This window comes from Cyprinus carpio, chromosome B10 (genome assembly GCF_018340385.1).
Source record: "Cyprinus carpio isolate SPL01 chromosome B10, ASM1834038v1, whole genome shotgun sequence".
NCBI classification, from domain to species: Eukaryota; Metazoa; Chordata; class Actinopteri; order Cypriniformes; family Cyprinidae; genus Cyprinus; species Cyprinus carpio.
In genome coordinates, this window is record NC_056606.1 from 13,028,590 (window position 1) to 13,053,713 (window position 25,124).

General features: G+C 36.9%; 1 protein-coding gene across 15 annotated transcripts; it reads left to right on the forward strand.

Moving 5' to 3' along the window:
• Nucleotides 1-235: 235 nt before the first annotated feature.
• Nucleotides 236-24,773, forward strand: ehbp1l1b (EH domain binding protein 1-like 1b). 15 transcript variants are annotated; one of them, XM_042732602.1, is made up of 29 exons: nt 236-776; nt 4,655-4,712; nt 5,025-5,120; nt 5,280-5,333; nt 5,545-5,726; nt 6,430-6,569; nt 7,013-7,087; nt 8,058-8,324; nt 9,585-9,746; nt 9,987-10,142; nt 11,002-11,325; nt 11,777-11,836; nt 11,962-12,133; nt 12,651-13,334; nt 13,752-14,123; nt 14,351-14,776; nt 15,306-15,686; nt 17,718-18,974; nt 19,801-20,041; nt 20,156-20,328; nt 20,838-20,886; nt 20,985-21,542; nt 21,629-21,698; nt 21,810-21,859; nt 22,577-22,697; nt 22,796-22,895; nt 22,974-23,047; nt 23,470-23,584; nt 23,667-24,773. In XM_042732602.1, the coding sequence occupies exons 1-29, from the start codon at nt 673-675 to the stop codon at nt 23,752-23,754; spliced, it is 6,609 nt and encodes a 2,202-aa protein (XP_042588536.1). In that variant the 5' UTR covers nt 236-672; the 3' UTR covers nt 23,755-24,773. The 15 variants fall into 15 exon arrangements, with proteins under 15 accessions (XP_042588536.1, XP_042588537.1, XP_042588540.1 ...); XM_042732603.1 differs by having other exon boundaries at nt 22,586-22,697; XM_042732606.1 differs by lacking the exon at nt 15,306-15,686 and having other exon boundaries at nt 237-776.
• The last annotated feature ends 351 nt before the right edge of the window (nt 24,774-25,124 follow it).

Here is a 25,124-nt window from a genome sequence, read left to right on the forward strand (position 1 = left end):
TTTTAAGCTGCTTTTCCCAAAATGGAACTTTTTAAACTCTAGCCTATCTGTAATTTTGCAACCAAAATATGATAATTATTTTGATGCATAATTATAAAGTGCATCCTCTTTTGACCCCTAGCTGACTGGATGTAACTCCTGAACTGTCATGTCAACAGTACCTTTAGTACTGTACTGAATACAGTGAGGGAGTTTGCATACTGCTGCATCATAGGCGTGTTTGCATAACCCTTCCCACCTACTCTTGCACTTCTACATCCACTTTCATCAGTTCACTGTCAGACAGCTGCTTTTTAGAAGCATTTCGTATCGCGTGAAGCTCCATAACATAAAAACGATCAAGTCTCTAGATTCTTTACGCACAAATGTTGTTGTTTTGTTTTTTGTTTTTGCACCAAGGCAACTAATTTCAATACACAGAGAGTCTCTCGCGCTGGTGTGTAACGTGATGCAGTAGTTTCCGTAAATGGTCTTTACTCGATGGCGACAGTTCGGTGGCACTGAGCTGCATGAGGTGCAGCTCGTGCTCCTCAGCAGGAACATTTCACTTCACGAGCCACTTGACAGCCATCTATTTGAGGACTTTATACTTTTTGTCCACCGGCGGGACTGTAAAAATACAATTTCCATGCGCCTGATTTCATTCGCGGATACTGCATTTTCTACAGAAGAATGACTTCAGTGTGGAAAAGATTACAAAGAGTTGGCAAAAAGGCCACTAAATTTCAGTTCGTGGCTTCGTATCAAGAACTTGTTCTGGAATGTACAAAGAAATGGTAAGTTATGATTTCTTTTCCGTTATAACGCGTGTGCTTCCTAAATACGCAGTGCTGAAGGGCGGTTCTTCTGACTGAAACAGCACCATGCTCACACACTGTATCTTGTTTTATTGTAGCGCTGTTTTTGTAAATGACTGTGAATAGAACAATTAACACAGCAGTCGATTTTAGGGATGTATTTGAAATATAATGGAGAACGTTGACAGTAACACCCCCCCACTTCCGCCTCCATCACTCGTGCTGTCAACACTGAAGATATTATGAACATCCATCATACTCACCTAAGCAGAATTAAGTGCTGCTGCTATTTACCTGACTCCTATACACTGTTTATTCTGTCGACGGCATATATATATATATATATATATAATATATATATATATATATATATATATATATATATATATATATATATATATATATATTGTTTCCGTGTTTTAAACTGGGTGGTATTGTTTTTCCTTTCTGTTTAGGTGTTGTAATTGTTCGGTTTATGATTTATTCATGTATTATATGTGAGAGCTTCGCTCATTACTTCACCCTTAAATATCCAGGAACATGACATACTTCATAAAATACTTTACTGCTGTTTTTAACACGTTACAAGTCAAATGATGTTTTATGCTATGTATTTCATTTATTTTCATTTTCAATTTCAATTTCATTCTTCCCCCTAAAAGTTCAAACTTTCCATGTAAACACAATGTTAAGATGAGAGGATTCAGTAATTGAATTATTGCTGTCTGACAGAGACTCTCTGTCCTGTGTCTTGATCAAGAGACAGCTGTTGACACTAACAGGGAGTGTTTCTTTCCTCACATTCATTACTGACACGTGCCTTTATCTATCTGTCCTTATCTTTGATCAAAGAAAGCATGATCAGAAGAACTTTAGTCTGAATGATCTGATCTGACAAATCACTTTATCGTTAGTACACACAAGTGCTACAGTGAGTAGAAATCTTGGATACATCGGTCACCAACATTGCAGTAATGTAGTGACAGACTGTATTAGACAATATAAGATACAGAATACCCACTATACACAGTGTACACACAATATATACAATATATTATAGAAATAATATAAATATTTCACAGTGCAGAAGATAAATTTAAACTGGAGGTTTTCATCATTTTGGTGATATTGACTATTGGCACTATTCTCTGAACAAGTCATGGCCTGGTAAATGAAGCAACCCTCCATTATGCAATGGCTTGTAGGAGAAAATGAAATGCTCATAGTAATTTTTGCCTATTAGTGTTAAGCACTATCTGAGATTTATTTCCATCATAGACAGCCTGCATCATTTTACTGTTGATGTAAATTATTTATATTTCAGCAATTCTACATTTTGTATATTATGCATTCTATATTATTTAATACTAATACATATTTAACCTTTCAACATTGTTGTTGGAAAGAAAGGTTAGGTTAATAGTAAACCTGAGCAGTTGTAATTGTTGTTATCACCTAATGAGCTTTTGGCTGATGTGGAAAGTCCTAGATTCTCTTGCAACACTATGAGGAAAGAATGTCCTCTTGTTTCTTTTGCTGACCTAAACATGTGTATTGTAGTATGACTTTTTAAAAGCAATAGAGCAGTTACAGTGTTTCAAAAGGAGAAAGAAACAAAAGAATGTGCATTTCTGTAAACACGTCAGATCTTGTGCGAATCATCTTGTGAGATGATTTACAGTTAAGCTGTGATTTTCATATACTGCTAGTGGGTCAAAGTCTGTTGATGTTACGCCATAGCTGAGAAGGGTGTAAGCTGGAGATATTAGACAGCTGAAAGATGACACAGCGGTTGAGCTTCTGATAGGGTAATATAACTTGAACTGTGTGTGTGAGCATGTGTGTGTTTATCTGTGACATTTGTTTCACGTGTCAAAGTGACATGAAAAAATAAGGACTGCATTTTAGAATGAAAATTAAAGATAAAGGACTCATTTTTCCAGCCAGGCTGGCAGTCTATTTTTACATCCATCCACACTCTACCCACGGCCCTCTCTTCTCCTCCTAATTTATCCTTTTAGACCCTTCTGCCCTGTTGCTATTACTAGCTGTAACCTGAGTAAGAGCTGGGTCTTGCTTCTCTTTGTGCAGGCGTTCATGTTGCTGCTGACACACATATTAAGTTTACCTTTGCAAACATCAGTGTGAACATCACTGAAGGACCCATTCATTAAGAATCATTTTGATGTGTTTAAAGGGATACTATTTATTTACCATAAAAGTATCATAAAAGTGGTTCATGAGACTCATTTGCTCATATTCCAAATGTTCTGAAGCTATGTAGTAGCTCTGTGTGCTGACCAGAGTGAAACATAATTTTGTGTTTCATGTAGAAAATGGTACATCATGAGAGAGTAAATATACCACTGTTTGAGAGTCCGTTATGTGTTAAGTATTATTATTATTATTTCAGTTTATTTTTTGAAAGACATGAATACTTTGGTTAAGGATGCATTAAATTGCTCAAAAGAGGCACTAAAGATGTTTATAATGTTACAAAAGATTTTTCTTTCAAATAAATACTGTTCATTTGAACTCCTGAAATAATTCTCATGGTTTCAACGGAAATATGAAGCTATTTTCAACTGTGAATATAATTTGAACAGAATAAGAGTAATGAAATTTGTGTTTTGAATGATTTATTTAGTTTTGTGTGTTTTTTTGGAGTGTAGTGATGGCTGCTGGGGAAGAAAACAGCTTTTAAAATGTATTAAAATAGAAAACATTTAAACTAAATTGTAATAATATTTAGCAATATTACTGTTTTTACAGTATTTTGATTAAATGCAGCTTTGGTCAGCATAAGAGACTTCTTTCAAAAACATTTTAAAATATATATATACACCCACACTTTAATATAAAATGTAAAAAAAATGTTTTGTTTCCTTCAGTGTTTGTGTAAACTTAATGACAGCTTTTATATCACAAAATAATAAGCTGCCATTATTAAATGTGAACAGCTGTTTGTAAACACAGTGAGCCTTGTGGTCTGGAGATCAGAGACCAACACCCCTTGTGCTGTGAGCCAAACTCAGCGTGGTCATGTGACCCTGCTGAGTTTCCTCCAATTCTTAATGCAGCGAGCAGGACACTGACTGAACAGCTCAGAGGTGTAAAATGGGCTCACTTCAACAATTCACTATTAAATGGCAAGTTTATTTAGGAACCAAATGCATAAATGTAAATTGCAAACCTGGTAAAGGTGATTTCCATTTATTTGTTTGAAGCTGCACATTGATTTGCATTTTTGCTGGGTATATCATCATAGTGTTCTGGATATCAGATATAATGCTTGTCTAGGTCTGTATGGTGCTGTGCCCTCAATAAACAAACAAGAACTCTTTAAAAACTTTGTTTCTGTAATGTTTTTACATAGCACAGGTAGCAATGCAGGGCAGTAAAAGTAATTGATTCCACATGTTCCAGTAGACACCAAATTAAAACTTGGTTATCTTGCAAGACAGAAAGTTTCTCAATCGATTATTTGATCTTGTGTGCTTGTTTGTGAACAAGAGGTTTCTCCAGTTTGTATTTATTTTGTATACAAGGCCTTGCATCATGTTCTCTTGTTTTGTGTGGGGTTTGAAACAGTTGGCAGCATTTATTGATTCCTTTCTGCCTTGGGGTAACACTGGGAGACAAGATCACAAGATCTGTTACACTGCCTGTAGCTTTTTGGAGACACACACACCAGAAATGCCACAGTAGCTCTTTCAAGATCAGTTTGTATAGGCGTTTATTTATATCCAGATATTTTAAGCAAACACAGAAAGAGTCAATGTAGATGTCTTCATCAATAGTAATTAAAGGACCAAGCCTAAGCTCCCACTCAACTCGTTTTTTAAATAATTTTATAGGCAACCAGACAAACTGAGAGTGGTGTGGACACGGAGGAACAGACGCATTTGTTCGAAGGTAATTGTCAAATAAAATATTTTGACTAATATTATTTTAGATTCATTCATGTTTTAATTAATGATTCAAATTTAATCCAGATTTGTTTTTGTTTTTTCAGATAATTTTCAGAAAATTATTTGCAAGTGTTTGAAAGCTAGTGTAATTTAGTTTATGACTATGTCCAGGAAGGTTTCAGTCTGAACAGTGTACTGACATTTTAAATGATCATGTACTGTATAACAATATGTGATTTACAAGTGCTTACAATGATTACAACTGCTGTACAATATGGATTATTATGACTGACATTATCTTTTATTTTCTCATCAGCTTCATTCATGGCAGCCAGGCATCAAAAACCCCTACAGGGGAATGGTGGTGTGGCCTGTACCTGAGAATGTGGACATTACCGTCACACTATACAGGGTAGGACACCTATCACAGATTATTATTAGCTATACAGTATATAGAGTATATTGCATTAATTAAATATATATGCAATACACAGCTTTTTAAGGATACTAACTGATAGATGCTGAACTATAATTTTTGTCAGTACATTTGAATCATGATTTTGTTTGACAGGACCCACATGCGGATGAGTTTGAAGACAAAGAGTGGACATTTTTCATTGAGAATGTGAGTTTATTCAAATCAAGGTGAAATTTCTTTGAATGTTTTTATTAATAATACATATATGGTTTATGTAAAAAAATTCTTTAAATTATTTAAAATTATTTTACTGTAGGAAAATGAAACAAAAAAACACAATGTGTTAAAAGAAAAGAATGAAGTTTGTTTATTCTACTAGTTAAATTAAACTGCATTGACCTTCTCTGATGTTCTACAGGAGACAGCAAAGGGCAGTCGGAAAGTTCTGGCGTCTGTGGACTTGAACATGAAGAAGTTTGCCAGTGCCACACACTCACAGACGGACCTGATGCTCAAAATGAAGCCTCTGTCGGTTAAGGTGGTGGAGGCCACGCTGAAGCTCTCCTTATCCTGTGTGTTCCTCAAGGAGGGGAAAGCTACGTAAGTCATCCACATGGAGCCCTTTTTCAAGAAGTTATAGCACTTTTCATGTGATGTTTGATTATCTAGATTTAATCATTTGTTAATGTGACTACAGCGAGTTTAATTTTGTGACTGCACCTAAACTTGATTTCAGTTACAAATATTTGTAGTGCAATGTGCATTTTGAATCTAAAAAGAGAAGTGGCTGCCTCTCTGGTCAGGGGTTTGCTGTTCAACACTGGGGAGGGTTTCTTCCCTGACATGTGCAGGTCAAGAAGCAGACCAGAATTTTCCAAAACAATACAGCGAACTCTCAAATCACAGCCTGAGCATCTAAAATAATGCCATTTGAGCTTTTGAGCATAATTGTAGAGCATTAGAATAATAGATTTTTGTGTCTAATTTCCATTAGAACATATATCAGTTAACCTGTTCATGAGCCTCTAAAACTAAACATGTATTGATTTAAATAAAGCCAACAGCCCATAATGGTTGATACAATAACACTTATCACCCAGAAATAAACACACAGGCTTAGAATAAAGTAAAATTAGGTGTCTCTTAGGCATGAAAATGGAAAGCATATCACAGTCTGGCAAGCTCTAAATTGGCTGACTGACTGGGAATGAAGACAAATACATTACTCACACAGTAAAGTTTTCAGAGCATTTTCAATGAAGTCGTGTACCTGTACCTCTTGACAAATTATTTTCCTCCATAGGGACGAGGACATGCAAAGTCTTGCCAGTCTGATGAGTGTAAAGCCAACGGATATTGGGAACCTAGATGACTTTAATGAGAGTGATGAAGAAGAGGATAAAAGATCTAGTACCGGTGTTAATCTCAGTACTGCAGTACAAGGTATTTAAAAAAAGACAATCAAAACATGTTGTTCATGAGAAAATCTGGGATTCAATGTCTAATTTATACTTGGAAATAAATTTTTAGGATTCCAAAAATTTATAATTGTTAATGAATTTTTAGTATTTTAGGTTCTGCACTATTTTCCTGCTGATTGTTTGGAATAAAAACTTGAAGCGTTAAACATTGTAAAGCATTATACAAATGCTAAAGAGTACTGTAAATACATATTCACTAGTGGTCTCAGCACACTGTATAGATTACATTATAAAGAATACAGTAAAACACATTACTGTATTCTTTATTTTGCATCCTTATTCCTCTGTCCACTTACACAGGACTTGCATGAATCACTAATAATGCATGGTTCTTTTCTCTAACTATAGTAACCCTTACTTCCTCACATGCTACAACTTCTCCTTCTCTCTTTCTCTCACTGTCAGCACCCCATCTTCCTCTTCGACCAACACACTCCCAAGAAAAGAGATCTGCATCTCTAAAGAGCCCTTCAACAATAGGTAACAGCAACCTTTACCTCAGTTCTTTGCATATTCCTTCTTTTCAGTCTTTTCATTTTAATCACATCACTTATCATTTTCATAGCTTTTTCCTTAGAATTGAACTTCTTATGAATCTACATCCAATTAATTATTTCCTTTACATGACATCTTACTAAAATGTTTCAGGATTATGAATTTTCACTGATGTGGTTTTGTTGCATATGATTATCACCTTCATCCTTTGTCCTGCATCGCTTTGACTTGCATTTCATCATGAATTTCTTTGAACTATTTAATTATAATTTAAAGGGAGGAGCTCACCCCTCCAAAAATCATTATTTCTCATCCTTATGTTATTTTTACAAACCAAATGGAATTTTAAAACGTTTTCATATAACTTTTCCTAACAAAACATAGTGGCCAGTAGGGGTGTGAATAGTTCAGTTCCGACAACAATTCAGTTACGATTCGTTAATTCATGTTAAATCTGAAATTGGGTTTCGATTCAATTTAATTAGATCATTTTATAACAATGCATAATTATTACCAAAAAGTACTGGAAATGTAACTGGAAAGACAATTTGCATTACTTAAATAGTGGCAAAATAATACTTTAGGCTTTACATTCAAATTCTCAAAACTAAAGAAATTAATGAACACTGCCGTGTCGATTTTGTAAAAGAAATTAATAATTTTATTCAGCTAGGGTGCATTCAATTCAATTCTTGAAAAAATTTATCACAAATTCCGCAAAAATATTGGAATTGGAATAACATGAGGGTGAGAAAATAATGATTTTCAAAAGTGAATTTTTTGGGGGGTGAAATAACCCTTTAAATGTCTTTTATGAAGCTGCAACCTCATCTTTCATGATACATTCCTGACCTTTCTCTCTCTTCTGTCTTTCTCTTTTGCTTCATCCCTTTCCCTTTGCTCTTTCTTTCTTTTGCTGTCCTTCTCCCATCATTTTTCTCCATCTTAACCTCAGTCAGTGGTAAGGACAGGCCTGCTGGTGGTGTCCTCTCACGCCCAGTGCCTGGCACTGTTCATAACCCTGACCTGACATCACGTCCACCTTTACCCACCCCACCCAGTCCAACCCCTCGCACTATGCCCTCACCTGCCCGCTCCAGACCACCACGTCCACCACCCATTTCCCAGCCACAGGCTCCACCTGACTCCCACACAGAGCAAAATGCTTCTGGTTTGCTCCCTCCAGCATTGCCCAAAATCTTCCAGCCGTCCCCTGGCTCAGGTATTACAGGTAGACTTAAATTAAACCGCTGGAAGTCAGCAATACCATTTGGTATCTAGTTGGCATTCCTACTTGACTACAGTTATTTGTATAAACTGTTATACTGCTTCTGTGGCAACAGTGTGCACAGCCTTCAAACAGAGGTTTAAGTTCCTCTTTTCGTATAAAATCCCAATCTCAGCTACACTACCATTAAAAAGTTTATGGTCAGAGAGATTGTTTCAAAGAAATTAAATATTTTATTCAGCAAGATGCATTTAATTGATCAAAAGTAATAGTAAAGACTTTTATAAATATTTCTATTTCAAATAAATGCCTTATTTTCTATTCATCAAAGAATTCTGTATCACAGTTTCTTCAAAAATATTAGCAGCACAGCTGTTTTCAGTATTAAAAGAAATGTTTCTTGAGCAGCAAATCAGCAAATTAGAATGCTTCGCCATCACAGAAATAAATGACATTTTATTCAAAATATGCAAATACAAAACAGTTATATTAAATTGTAACAATATTTCTGAATTTTAATTAAATGCAGTATTGGTGAGCATAAACTTGAGACATATTTCAGAAACATTAAAAAAATTCTTCTTGACCCCAAACTTTTGAAAGGTAGTGTTTTTTAATGACTTCAGCATGTTGTTAGTCTTACTTTTCTTTAAAGCCCTACCCAAATGGTAATTGTTTCACTTGAAATGTGATCTCACTTGATGGAAGTGATGTCATTTCCACATTTACCGGTGCTAGTCTGTGATTTTATCTGTATTTTTCTCTTGTTACCCTGTAGCAAGTTCTGGCTAAGTGACCTACTGTTTTTTGACAAACACAAGGGATGTGGTTGTGATTTCATTCCCGTCTGAGTCATCACCTCTGTGTTTACATGGAGGGTTTGGCCAAAATGTTGTTTTGAAAATCTCTTTGATCATATGATGTGCTGTAGGGCTGTTATGTGGGTATGTGGCGTAAAATAAATTATTTCCGAAAATTGAGAACTGAAAATCACTATGGCCACATACACACTGTTGAAAAGTTTCTTAAGAAGACCAAAGAAGAGTGACCGTCATTTTTAGCTGCAGTGTGAATTCATTGCAATCCACATGGATGAGTTTTATCACAGAAGGTCCATGCAAATATTCTTTACAAACCTCACCCAGACAAACAATTACCATTGTTAATGTGCTTATGCATCTGTGTATTTCTCAACAAAGCCTGGACTTCTTGTCTAGTTTCACTGTCTATTTTTCCTACTGTGATTGTGTCCAGCTCCTGTGTCCTTTCAAAGAAGACTGTCAGGCTCCGAGGCCCCTCTGGAGGGTCCCGTGACCCCTGACTATCCTCTGCTCAAACTCCCTCGGGCTTCTCCTTCTTCTCCTTCCGATCCCTTCTTCTCTCACTCTCCCTCTCCTCCCACTGTGCTCCTGAAAGGTACAGACTAATGATTCCTAAACATTTAAAGTCTACATGTAATTCAAAGTATGTTTCTTATAATTCTAATAGGAATGGTATGTTAGCCTGATTTGCATCTTTAAGATTGCTTTGGGAGAAGTGAGATTCATTTCCTCTTAGCCACTGTCTCTCTTGTTCTTACTTTTCCTGCATCTCTGACTAATCTTCTTCTTCCACATGGTCTGCGTCCTTTTTTGTGTCATTGCACTTCTGTCTCAGATTCTTTTGGAGCACCTCGCACCAATGTTTTTAAGCCAAAGATTGTCCCCAGTGCTCGCCCTGTATCCCCCACTCCTGTCCCCCTCCTCGAGCCCAAAACTTCTTCCCTCTCTCTCTCTGACACACTTAAGCGGCCATCTGCTGGCACTGTGCCAGGTATTGAGAAATCCTCCAGATTGCACGTAAACAGTAGAAGCAGCAATACTAAAGTACAGTTAACAAATGCAAGATATTAATCAAATATACTGAACATTTTGTTCAAATTTAAATTTCATATTACTGAAATAAATGTAATATGTTTAATCCTGCTTTCTAAAGACTGTTTAGAAATCATAAAAATAAAAAATGACAGCATTCATTTTTTAACATTAAGAAAAAACTCATCTGCAAAAAATTATTAAAAACTAAAAATAATTAGCTTTAGTGTCGTATAATAGAAAAGCCAATTATTAGATTTTTTAAAACAATCATTTCATTTAGTATTTTTACAGTTTTGTCTGGTTAATATCACATGATATCATAAATTAATATTTTTCTTTAATAGTATAAGGCTGCCTTTATATTTTAGGAAGGGTCCCTCGCAAGGGATCATCATATTTGGTTGTCTTTGAAAATCTTGGAAAGCCCCTGCTCTGATGTTAAAATCAATATTTGCTTAAATTTTTAAAAACTTCACAATAAATATTTTAACACTTGATCAAGTAATGCCTGTTACTTTATCTCAAATTCTAATACTTCCATTGCATGTTTTACTTCTTTTATATACATTAGTTTTGTCAAATGATTAATCGCATCCCAAATAAAAAAATTTGTTTACATAATATATGTGTGTCTACTGTGTATATTTATTTTGTATATATAAATACACATACAGTATATATTTTGAAAATATTTACATGTATTAGCATGTATATATTAATATTCATATAATTTATATTATATGTAAATATATTTCATATGTAAACATATGTTTCTGAAATATATACATGCATGTGTGCATGTCTTTTCCTCACAGTATCTACACAGCTAAATGAACAGACGATGGATGTTTCTACATCTCCCTTCTTCAGTGTCCCTCTAAATGAATCTGTGACCCCTGTTCCTTTGCTGAGCAGACCAGATCTTGAAGCTCTGTGCGAAACATCTTGCACTTCTAGTCAACTCCCCAAGCCACCTCTACCTCCCTCTGTCCCTGTCTCTTACCCCGTTAGCAAACCCCTACCTGCCTCTTTTACCCCAGCAGCTGTCTCTTCCTCTACCCCTGCTCTTGCACTGTCAACCACTGATGCCCACACAGCTGCTCCCTGCTGTTCAACTCAGTCTTCTTCTACTCGCTCAGGTATTAACTGCCTATAGCTTGCATTAAAAGATGCAGTAATAAGAACCAGTGTGATTGGTGATAGGTCTAACAGTTATGATGTATTAGGAGACTTATTTTGCGATTAAATCACATCTATAATTAATAGGTTGTGTCGTAACTAGCGACCACTACAGTTGACTAGATTATGTTAGACTATATACAGTATTAGACTATATTTTGTTATTTGCTTTAATTTACGTCGGTCATGTCGTGCTGGATAGTCCCACCCACAGGGAACTCTCATCGGTCCAAAATCTCTCTCCAGATACTGCTGCTTATTTGCATAAAACTCTATGAAAACCTCGGTCACTCGTGTCATTTCAAATTAAAATTTGTCTTTAAAGATGAATTTAGTAATCAAAACTGAATAAAACCCATTATACATTAATAAAAATGATTTTAAAATGATTGTATATTAACTGTTTTTCAGAGATACCCAGGGAGCTCAACACACTTACAGAGGAGGATCAAACAAACCCGTTTCTACAAGGTGAATAAGTATTCTTCACTTGTGTCATTAATGAAGTAAATGACCTGAAAATAATTGAAAGTAAAATAGATTAAGACTGATTAGCTTTTACTCATTTTAATTCAGTTTGCTGTTATGTTCAACAGATTTACTTGCTGAAGAACTAAAGAACTCAGAGCCCAAAACAGAGCAGCATCGCTCTTCTCGGACTGTCTGCAGCATTAGCATTGCTAATCAACAATCTCCTTCCTCCCTCCATCAACCTGAAACCATCAGCACTGAAAGAAAAGAGCTCCAACCTGCCATGGCTGTAAAAAGGTGAGCACTTAAAAATTATTAGTTGTTCTGGCATCGAGCATAATTTACTAACATCAATTACTAAATCATTAAATTTTAAAAATGTAATATCACCTCTGCGGTCTGATTTGCAGAGGTATATTCAGCATTTAGTACTTTGTGTGTTTCTTTATGAATGTGTTTTAGAATTCATATAGACACAAATCCAAATATAACTCTTTTAATGAGAAAAACTGTTCCTTAATAACAATAGGGAAATGCATGACCTTGTGATAAGCCTATTTTAAACAGACCATGACATTTGCCTGCACCAGCTGTCAGTTTACACTGTGCAAATGTTTAAACTCTTTATTGCTTTCCCTCACCACTTCAATTCTGCATCTATCTGGTTTGTCCTGTTTACTCGCCACTAACATCGCTGTGGCACAAAGTGCTGTCTCTAAGGAAATGCTGCATCTAATCTTGCCAAATACTGCCATGCTTTGGCATATCACCCCATTTTTTGCCACCTTTGACACCAAGTATCTTTGTCCCCCAGTCTTGGGCCTGTTGGCAAGTCATCTGGAGTAGAGCCTGTGGAGGAACTGGACATTGGGAATGTCCCTCCTCCACACCCATTCTCAGCTCCATCAACAACAGCTCCCCCATCAGTAGTTTCCACTCATATGAAGAAAAATCTAGATTTTATTGCAGAGAAACCACCATTGGCTGAGGAAGAGCCAGATTTTAAAGTGGCCGATTTCGATAAAGTGATCATAACCTCTCAAGATGTTACTGTTGGCAAACGCCCTGAGAAAGAACCACTCAAAATTGACATTGAACAACCAATGCAGTCTAGCCTGGTTCAAACCTTTTCAATAACCGATGGCGCCTTACTTAAGCAACCAAAAAACACAAAAATTGAATCAGCAGGGGAAGTTTCTCCAAAAGAGGAACCGAACGTACAGGACACGAAGGGTGCTTTGCTTTGTGCCGACCTCAACAAGTCGGATGAGGACAAGATAATCAAGAAATTTGCCTCAACTGTGGTTAACCCTACAGAACACAGTATCCCCAACATTTTATCCAGCTCATCACCTCTAAAGCAAGAACCTATAGATCTTCCCAGGGAAAAAAGCCAAGTGGGGGTGGAAGAAGTCCTTGAATCTAAATCCAACAGTAGTTTTAGAGAGAAACAGTCCCATAAGGATCATCTCGACAAGAGTTTAACTATCCAGGAAAGGTGAGTGTGCTGCTCGCGTGGTACTATTACACTCCCAAATTGTGGCAAACTGGAACTTTCCTCTTTTGGGTCACTTCCTGTTTCAGTAAACCCTTATCTGTCTTCTAATGGAGTTCATTTGAATACTTAGGCACATAAAACTCACTTTGGCGTTATGAGCAGTTCTAGATAACACATTTTTAGAGATAACACATTTTAAATATACTAACTCACCTCAGTATGAATAGATAGGTTATATCTTCTTCCCCAACCACAAAATTGCACTTCTGTAGAATTACATCATCAACATCATTCTCCAGAAAAACTGTAGATGAGCTTCCTAAAGTTTTTTTTTACTAAATACTAAATTATTTTCATTTCTTTATCTGTAACAATTTTCTTCCTGTCTCATTCTTCTCTTCCCTATCATTCTCTTAGTCAAAATGAAATGGCCTTCACTCCACTTGAAAGGCCTAGTGTTAGCCTCAAAGCGGGTGCCCCTCAAATATCAGATCTCCCCAAAGAGCTTCCTCCCATTCATCCCCAACCCCTGGAGCCCAAAGTCCTTAAATGCATTTCAGAACAAACTCCAGCAGTCAGTCAAACAGCAAAACCAGAGCTGATTCTGAGTGTGGAGATCCATTCACTTGCGCAAGCAGAAGTGCCAATCTGGAGTTCTCTGGAAGAGAAAGTTAAAGATCAGGAGGATGAAGCAAGGGATGAAGAAATAAATAAGCACAAAACACCTGACAAGATGCCAAAAGAAGAAAATAAAGCTGAAATGTCCTCAAAAAAATCTTTAGAAGCAGGGTAAGAGCCAGCTGGTTTCAAATGTTCAGCCATGACCAAGTGCTTGCATGCTTGCACATCTCATACAATTAAGTGTGTTAAAAATGGTCTTTTGGGGATTTTGTACACTCTTATGTGTCAGTAAGAGAGAGAGTTTCAACAAGTCATACTTTGATGATTTGAATAGATGCATGTTTGATCAAAACAAGGTAAGTAAAATGTGAAAAACCTTATTCCTTACCTCACAGCAAAGAAAAAGCTGTTATTCGAGTCAAGGATGCTGAAAATCTCAGTTTAAATGAATCAGATGCCCAACAGCCGATACCCTCCATTGTCCTTAAACCACAACAAGCTGAGACTATCAAGGAGAAGAAAAAAGAAGCTGTTAAAGGCAGTATACCGGTCCGTATGAAGCCTCCACTTCCTGTGATCTCCCCTGCTGTTGCTGTAACGGAAAAGGACAAAAGAACATCAGTGCATCTGGAGGAAATTTACCCTCTGAGGCCCAGCCTGTCTCTGGATACAGAGTCTGATGGAAGTGATTTAAAGATAAAGGTCACATTTGAGGAAGAGAGTGTGTTATGGGCTGCGGTAGAGGAGAAAACAAAAGAAAAAAGTGATGAAGGTGTTAGCATGGGCAAGTTGATACCAGAAAAAGAGGTTCTGGATAGGGGGTAAGTGCAGGAGGTTTGTTAACCTCACTGCATGGACTTTTGTGTGGACTTCAGACTATCTGGGCTTGCATGGTTTTGTCCATATCTACACCACTGTTCAAAACTTTGGGGTCTGTAAGATTTTTTGTCTGATTGTTTGAAAGAAAGAACTACTTTAATTCAGCAAGGAAGCATTAAATTGATCAAAAGAGAGTAAAGACATTTATGATGTTGCAAAAAATATATTTCAAATAAATGCTGTTCTTTTGAACTTTCTATTCATCAACAAATCTTGAAAAAAATCATGAATCTTACCAACCCCAGACATTTGATCAATTATATATATTGATATTTTTAATATTTTAACATTTCAGCATTGAAAATCCTTTTTTTTTTTTTTTTTTTTTTTTACTATGCTTGAGTTTGTAATGCATCTCTATTAGAACTTAAAGTAAACATCTGTTTTAGTTGCTGGGACTTGAGATGTTAGCGAGAGAACATTGATCTTCAAAGAATATTTTTGTCACTTACACTTTTTGGTCCATGGCAGCCAACATGGAAAAGAAACATCAGAAATCAAGTCTAAGGAGCAAGAGGATTCCTTTACCTTGTCCCATTTCCACCAGAAACTAGATAAAAATGCCAACAAAGATTGCAAGAGGGAAGACAGTAAAAAGAAGACCACTAAAGAGGAAGATTCAGATGATAAGATGCTGCAAACTGGCAATGAGACTATTTGGACAACTGAAGCTGGACCTAAAGAAGACCTGAAGACTGTCAGTGTCTATTCAGAAACCGAACTTGGCCTTGAGCTTGATGTAGGAACAGACAGAAACGTGGACTCCTGCATAGAGGAACATGACTCAGTTTCTAACCAGGAAGAAGTATCTGTAGGCTTCATTCGGGGGATTTTCGGTGTTCTGTATAAAGGGTAAGTGTGGGATGATTCTGAGGCTTGCACAGAACTTCTCTTGCCACGGCATCTGCATGGCTATAATTTTGTTTTCCTGAAAAACTGAAAGGTTGTTATTAGGTGTGATTGTGCACTTGCAAGGAAGCTTTTGCATCCACACTTACGGTGTCCTGTAGTGATGAGAAGCTTAGCTTAAGGAGGAGCTTGCCAGTTGGATTGAATACTGGCTGGTGACTCAAAAACAGCCATTTTACGAATGGATGTCATATCAAAAAGAGCCCTTTTGCGAATGGAAAGAATTTGTTTTATCATGATGTAATGTAATCATATTTAAATGTCCTCATTCTTTAGTTATGAGACCATGACATCAATACTACAGCAGCCAAGCACAACAGAAGCAGATGTTCAAGATGACACAGTTTTGGATGATCACAATGAATCTATGGTTGAAATTCTCCCTCCCGAGGCCTTCTCTGACACCAAAATTGAGCATCCAACTGACAATGAGCCTCAGGAATCAATAATCCAGGATTTGTTACCTTCTGGCGAGTTACAGATAGATATTCAGACCTCTGAGCCTGTAGCCATGAGCCTAGTAGAGTGTTTGAAACTGGCAGCCAGAGAAACTCAAAGCGGATCTATGAATTTCAAGACCCAAGATAAAGGAAGCCCTTCTAAACAGAAAGCAGCAAATGAGCAAAACCGAATACTGACACCAATAAGAAATGACAAATGCATGATGGTGGAATTGAAGTCTGAGAGTGTGCTATCAAATGAAGAGAAGAATGCAGAGCCGTGCTTACCTCTGGAGGAAGAAGAAGACATAACTGCAAAGAAAGAGGAGCAAAACCTCAGCTCTGTGGAAACAGATGGTATGGTGACCAATGTAGACTTTGAGGAAATGCACAAAAGCCCAAAAAGAAATGGACATGAAGAACTCCAGCCTGCCAAGATAACAGCTGCAGATTTAAGGACTATGGCGGAGTCGGAGGGTTCACGAGGAGCTGGTTTGAACTGGGTCAGGAAGACTTAGGAACAGTGTGGTCTGCTGAGCTATATATGGATGGAGGGTAAGTGCATGGGACATCACCTCTGCCTGCACTGCCTCTCATTTTTATGACCATCTTTACACGAACGGCACGATTTTGGCAATGTTCCGTCTGGCTGACATTCGAGCATTCTAGCCGATGCATTATGTTATTTGTATGTGTCTGTGACAAGGGCTGGTGGAGTCTGCATTTGACATCAAGCAGTGCATTTAATGTGTCCTGTTTCCTATGGCCGCCCTGTTGAAAAGCAACCAGCATATTTTTTTTTTTTTCAACAGCGTTTTTCAACAGCGCAACTAGACTTCTAAGTGATGGGACACACTACCATTCAAAAGTTTGGGGTCAAGTCAATTAGTACTTATTAGTACTTTTAATCAGCAAGGATACATTAAATTGGACAAAAGAAAGGGTCAAGGTAGTTATGATGTCAGAAACAAAATGTCTCTTGATCGCCAAATCAGCGTATGTGATTGATTTTTTGAAGGGTCATGTGGCACTGAAGACTGGAGTAATGATGCAGAAAATTCAGCTTTCCCATCACAGTAATAAATTGCATCTGCGTATGTTATTTTGAATTCTAATAATTTTTGATCAAATAAATGCAGCTTTGTGACCATAAGTGACTTTCTTCTTTGTTTGTTTTTTTATCTTACCAAACCCAAATATTTGAGAGGTAGTGTGTGTATACTATGAGCATGAAACAAATTGTGTTGGTTCCTGTTGTACTGATTCTGGGCTCTCTGTGGTTTTTCAAAAAGGACTAAACAGCAACTTCAAGCTTTTTTGTCTATTTTGCAACTGCTGCTGCAAGCTTGCAAAAATTGTTAGTAGAAAACACGGTGACTGTGGGCTAATGCTGCTGTTTGTATCCCTGTGCTGGAACTGATTGTCCCATTTTAACTTGATTGCGTTTTTAACAAAAAGCCTTTGCACGCTATAATAACCCAATTGGAAAGGTGCAACATTTTGATCTCATGTTCTGGTGTCCCATTTCCCATAGACAAGAGGAACCCTCAATACCGCCAATATCACCAAGAGATTTCACAGCCATACAAAAACCGGAATCACCTCAGACTGCCTTTCCACCAGAATCTGGATCTATTTTAAAAGACACTACACCAACGGAAACTATTTCCCAACCTGCTAGCAAAGTTCTCCCATCATGTCAAGACAAGAGTATGCAGTCACCACCCCCAGTGCCTTTACAGGAAGTCGGCCCTGATACCATCAATCAAAATAGTAGCTCTGCAGCTGCTAAAAGGCACGTGGTTCCACAATGTGATGAACAAGGAACCGCTCCTTCATGTTTAACTATAGAGACAGCAGCTGTAAAGACTGTTGAGATATGTGAAGATGTTGCAAAAGATACAAGTGAGAATAACTTGTCACCACTAGAGGGAGACAATACCATAACCATGTGTATAAACAACACTTCAAAAGTTGAGATGGAAAAAGAGAGCAGCCCAGTTATCACCAAGGCATCAGAAATTATTATTGTAGCAGCCACAGAAAGACCGAAAGATATAAACGTTGATGAGAATGTTGTTTCCGGGAAGGACATTTCTCCAAGGAGCTCAGTGGTCCCGTGGCCATTTCCTTCTCCTAAACTCGAAAGACACCGTGAGCCCTCAAAAAGTACAGAAAGTTCCAGTCTAAAGGATGATGACCTCTCGGAGGAGAGCGTTCTGTTAGCAAAGATTCGTCAGATGGCTGAAGAAGAGACGACACAGCCGTCAGCTCCTGCTCCACACTCTAAAAAACGTTTGATCCCCTGCGAGACTGATTTTGAACTTCCTCCATCTCCTCCCATGCAACTAAAGTCTAGCATGAAACCACCCGTGGATGAGATGAGGCCAAATTTAGATCAGACTGAGATTACAAAAACACTCAGACCTCCACTGTCAGTGATTTCTCCAGAGCAGATAGATGAGAAGTTTGACATCAGTCAGTCTCAGACTCCCTCTGTGCCACTGGAGAGCTTTAAGATAGATGATAGCCACAGAGAAGCTAATGCTAGAAATTCTGTTTTAGATGATAATGTCCAGTTAAACAAGCAAGAACAAAATATTCAGCTGGAATGTATGGGAGCTGAAACGGAGTGCCAAGATACACCAGCTGTTAAGCCCACAAACCAGACAGAGAACACAGAAACAGAAGCTGAAACTGAGAACAAGGAAGAACCAGAATTAAGTATTGATAGAAGTGAAGAGGCTCAAATAGAGCAGGATAGACCACCATCTCCAGTGCCTGATGAACTGTAAGTCTGAGTGGGGTGTAAAGTCTAAAATTCAATTGTATTTTGCCATATTATATTGTTTGACTTAAAGTCTGGAACGTCATCTACAGCTTTAAAGTGTGATGCCTTAAATTTTACACCTCTGTGCACAATTTACACTACCGTTCAAAAGTTTGGGGTTGGTAAGATTAATTAATGTTTTTGAAAAAAGTCAAATCAGGGCTGAATTTGTTGGATTTTAAAATGTATTTTATTCCTGTGATGGCAAAGCAGAGTTTTTAGCAGCCATTACTCCAATCTTTCTAATATGCTGATTTGGTGCTCGAGAAACATTTCTTATTATTATCAATGCTAAAAACATTTGTGCTGCTGGAAACTGTGGTATGTTTTTTCTTTCAGGATTCTTTGACGTATAGAAAGTTCAAAAGAACAGCATTTTTTTAAAGAATTATTTGTTTATGACTTCTTTTTAATGAATACTGTCATGAGTGTTTACTGTCAATTTTGATCAACTTAATTGCTGAATAAAAGTATTAATTTCTTTAAAATCTTACATATCTATATGTATATGTAACATCTTACAACTTCTGAGCAGTAGTGTAATAACACTGTGTATAATAGTATTTGCATGTCTTTCATTAACCTCAAATCAACCCAAAATGTCCTAAGCATTGCAGAACGGGAAGCCATAGCAGAACTATTTCATTTTCACTTTAACACTGAATTTGACATTTAAATTCAAAACCATGTGAAACAAAATTAATGATGAGAAATTGTGTATTTATAATAACAGGGCAAAATTTGTAAGTCATGTCAGTATTTCTAACAGTTTCTGTCCTTTTTAAAGGTCTGGTCATCCCCAGGAAAAAGAGTCCTCTGATGTAACCCCAGAGGCTAAAGGGAGTGAGACGCCATCTAGGAGCCCAGGCAGCATGCAGGTTAACGGCCAGACCACTGCAGACTCATCCCATGTGACTATGCCTCCAATGCGCAGTAAAAAGAAAATATTTCCACCACCAATGGACCTTTCAATAGTAAAAACAATGGATGAATCCATTAAAGACGGTTCAGCAGTGCCTGGATGGGATGTATGTGGAATTTGTCTTATATGTAAAGTACCTGTAAAAATGTAGACTGTTTATCACTTTTTCTAAATGCTGTCTAACTGTGTTTTGTTTGTCTTTCCATTTGTCACTATACAGTTTGCCAGTCCACTGCCCAGTCCTGGTTTGGTGACCTCCAGTCAGTCCTTGCTGGAGTGGTGTCAAGACATCACTAAAAACTATAAGGGAGTAAAAATCACAAACTTCAGCACCTCTTGGCGTAACGGCCTGGCATTCTGTGCCATCTTACATCACTTCAACCCTGAGATAATGTGAGTTTCTGATTTATGTCCTTCAATCCTAGCTCAAAGCAAACTCATTATTTCTTAGTATGATTCAATTTATATGCACAAGCCTAAAAAAAAATTATTTGCTTCAAGTACAAACAAATTAGTGATACACATTGTGTCAGTGCCATATCATTTAATGAATAATATTTTCATTTTGATCATTTTTTGTTTAATTTACCTTTGCCATCACTCTCCTAAAATCTTTTTTAAATAATATTTTAATTATACTGTTAAATGTAATATTTAGCAAAATTGTAAAAAAAAAAAAAGCGATTGTTCATACTTTACATTATAATGTTGTGGTACCTCAAATAATTGCAAAGAAATAAATAAAATAAAAGTATTTTATTCATATATATTTATTTAGACATCATTTAGAATTTCAGTATTGTACATTTATAGCTTATTGTTGTTCATAATATGATAATAATAATTTGAATTAATCATAAAATAAATCTTTATTGTGTATTGACTTATTTGTTGTTTTTCAGTGACTTTGATGCATTGGAACCTCACAACATAAAGCAAAATAACAAAGCTGTAAGTTTGGTTTAAGCAGATGTTCCACATAAAGACATTTTTTAACTATAAACTCAAACCTTATCATTTGTGCTCCCACTTTTTTGCTTCTCTTTTAGGCTTTTGATGGGTTTGCATCACTGGGAATCTCTCGTCTGCTGGAGCCCTCAGACATGGTGCTTCTCTCTGTGCCAGATCGTTTGATTGTCATGACGTACTTGTGCCAAATCCGTGCACACTTCACTGGGCAGGAGCTGAGTGTGTTACAGATAGAGCAGAACAACAGTCAGTCCAGCTATGCTGTAGCCAGGCCAAACCAAGGGCCAGATGTACAAGCAGCAGCCAAATTCTGTGCAGAGAGAATCCAAGCTGGAGCTCTGTCAGGAGACAGTAACAGCAAGGACTCACTGGGAGAAGAGGGAAGTGACACTGTGGCTAAGCCAAACGGAGCTCTTGTTCCTCCACCTCGGACTAAACGTGCAGGAAAGGTGGAAGAGATGGGCAGTAAGGAGACAGAGGGAGGAGCGCAGACTCCTGTGGCCCCGCCACGATCAAACTCAGTGGCTTCCAGATCAGGATTTGGCCACATACGAGATGCAGATCTGGTGAAGAAAAGGCGGTCGCGACTGAAGAGCGAATCCATGGATGAGACTGATTCAAAGGAGCAGCCAAACGAGGTAAAAGACATCAAATTTGCCCTTTGCGTGCATTTATGTGTGTTAATATTTGATCTAATAGTCTTTTCTCTACTAACCTCCAACAGTCAGATAAAGGTGAGCTGACAGCTGAAGGAACTAATGGCTCAACAGCTGCCAGAGAAAGTACTGAAACTGGTAACCTTCCTCAACAGCTTCCTAATATCTAAAAAAAATAATTGAAATTGGAAAGATTTGGTATTTTACACTGTGATTTAAACTTTTTTTTGCCATTTAATGTGTTTGCAGAACCTCAGGAAGCAAACCAAGATGTTAAATCAGCAGATAATGAGACAGTGGTCAGTATGCCCTCAGTATTTGAGACAACTGGATTGTTTTGTCTTTCATCAAGTTTTTGGATAATCCTCAAAGTAAACAAATTAAAACAAAATTTGCACTTTATGCAAATTTTGCAATATATTTTGAAAATATCTTTCTGAGTTTACAATAATCATCATAATTCTCTAATTCTTGGGCCAGATTTGTGAATCATTCTTAAGAATAAAACTGCTATTTTTTCCCTGTTTTCTAATTTAAGATTAAGGTTATGAATATTTTGTATTCCCAAAAACATATCTTAACATTTCATCAGTGAAACTTTGCCTATACCCATCAAATAACGCCAAAGCCTGTCATTTTCTGCTTAAGAAAAAAAAAGGAATTCAGAATCCAGAATTTCCAGAATTGCAAAAACATTCTTATGAACTACTTCATTCTTTAAAAGAATTTTCAGAATCCAGCCCCTGACTCGCAAGCTCTTACCATTCCATGTTTAATTTCCTTTTTTTATAAATCTTTTAGTTAAATCAAGCCTGTCCTTTCCTCTCCTCTCCATTATCTTTGTACGTCATTATCTGCTTCTGTCTTATCAATGTTGGTCTTTTTATTCTCTGTATCTGGCTCTATCCATCTCTCTTTCGCTTAATCTTCATTCCTTTTCGCTGTCTTTTCCTTTCTTTGTCTGTATTGCTCTTGTCTGGTTTTATGTATGTCTCCCTGTGGTACTTCCTGGCCAGTGTCTGCAGGACACCAATCAGTATGTGCTGAGTGAACTTCAGGCCCTGGAAACCGAACAGAAGCACATAGACAGCAGAGCTGCAGTCATGGAGAAAAGACTCCGAAAGCTCATGGAGACGGGTAAAAAAAACACTCATATGGAGGGAAGGAGAGAATGAAGCTGATTTCAAATTAACTCTTGAAATACAGCATGATATACCACATTATCTCTTTAACAGGAAGTGATAAAGATGAAGAAGAGAAGCTGATTCAGGAATGGTTCACTCTGGTCAACAAGAAGAATGCTCTGATCAGGAGACAAGACCATCTGGAGCTGCTGTATGTGTTGATATGTAAGACACAATCAGTGCACACTGTCAGCCGCATCAATAAATATTTATGATGTTATTCTTGCAGGCAAGAAGAGCAGGATTTAGAAAGAAGATTTGAGCTGCTAACTCGAGAGCTTAGAGCCATGATGGCTACTGAAGGTAAGCCGTGTTATCTGTTAATAAGTATTGTTATTAAAGTAGTGTTTTTAAAGCATAACTCGAGCAGCAAAGGTAATATAAATGTAAAAATAATAAACATAGTAAATTATTCAGTTGTCTAATATCAGCCTGTATGCTACCGATATATTGTGCATCTGTATTCTACACATTCCATATTTTCATTTGTCATGTAAATTCAGATTGTACTCCTAAAACAAACAAAAAAGTGAAAGGTGTGCAGGTTCCAAATTTAATTAATACCAATGTTAATTTGGATTCTGCCAGAGATAAGCTTGGCACTTATATTGGTCTATTAATGCTTTTAACTTTTACCTTGCTGTTTCCTCTATGGCGGAAGCTGTAGTTATCAGTATTTCATCACTGTACAATCATATCACTAATATCCATATTGCATCCATCAGACTGGCAGAAAACTCAGGCCCAACAGCACAGAGAACAGCTACTGCTGCAGGAACTGGTGTCACTGGTCAACAAGCGGGACGAGCTGGTCAGAGACATGGATGCAAAAGAGAGAGGGTGAGTCTAGTCACAGTGTGTTTTGTTGCACTGCAAATTAGACTTTACATACTCATGCACTGAATGTATTTTGTATGTGCAGGGCTTTGGAGGAGGATGAGAGACTGGAGAGAGGTCTGGAGGCAAGACGTAGAAAATACAGCAATAAGGAAAAGTGTGTTCTTCAATAAAGAAACTTGAATTCTTAAAAGAGCTGTGGCTCACTGCACCAGAGACAATCCTAAATGACTTGGACTACACCAGGACATTAGTGTGCCTTGTTTTAACTTTCAAAGACATTTGGCTTAAATGTGAAGCCCTTCCTCAAAACATCTTAAAGATCTCAGCGACATCTCAGTGGGATATAAATCATGTCCAGTCTAGATCAGACAAGTTATTCATTGAAAGTTTGCACAATGTTTTGAAGGTTTTCCCAGGTTTCACTGGTCGAGAGTTTAGTATTTTAAGCAATATTACTTTAAATCTCAAAATCTGAAAGAAGGTCTTTATTGTTTTATTGGACAATAAACAAACAGCCTTCATACACCTGAATGGTTGCAGACAGTTGAACTGAACACAAGAAATAATAAGAAAAGGGAAGAATCCTGCACACTGCTGTAGGTTGCAAGAAATCCAATATTTATTGAGACTTCTCTCCCACAACCTTAGTCAGGATTTTTTTTCCTGAAGCAAATAAAACTGCGCAATAAATAATATATTTCTTACAATCTGAGCAGGCAAGCAGGGTTTTCTCTCTTTTGTAAGGTTTTTTTTTTTTGAAGGTATATTGAGCAGACATAGAGACTTGCGCCAAAGTTTTTCTGTTTTTACATTATTTATTTAAAGGTGTTGTTTCCTGGTATGCCAAAATGTCTCTGTTGGGCTGTTGTGTTGTATTATCAGCAAATTATGTTTCATCAGACAATATATGTCTCCAAATGAATGTATTCATAAAGTTCTTTTGCATTGCAGTGCCTTTAGAGGTTTAATACCTTTTGAAAAGGGGCTTTTTATATAAAATGAAGCCATTCTGTATTTTTCTGTTTTAAACCTTAAAAGCTACTTCAAAATGAAAACTATTTAAGGATTGTTTTATAGATATATAAAAAGTATTTTGTCCATCTGTACTCTTTTTGATATTTAAATGTGTTATTCATTCCTATTTTAAGATTTAGGATGTTTTATTCAATAAAGTTTGATGCTGTTTGAATTTCTGTTTAATGTGGGGGGGTTTTCTGCCTAAAACATGGGAGGGGAGTAAACACACACACACATTTAATTAGCTTATAATGTAAATAAAATTTTTAAAATTTAATATTATATTATAAATAAGCCAAACATAAACCTCTAGCAACCACATATAAACGCCTTGGCGCTTTGTCTTACGGGGCAAACACCACACAGACAGAAGTTTTATCTGTGTATATATCAGCTAATCTGCAATATTAACATATTTTATACTAACAAAGCACAAGCAAACTTTACATTACAGTTTACTTGACATATTTTCTGAATTCTGGCAAGTATGCACAAAATTACATATGCATGGATCCCACCACTA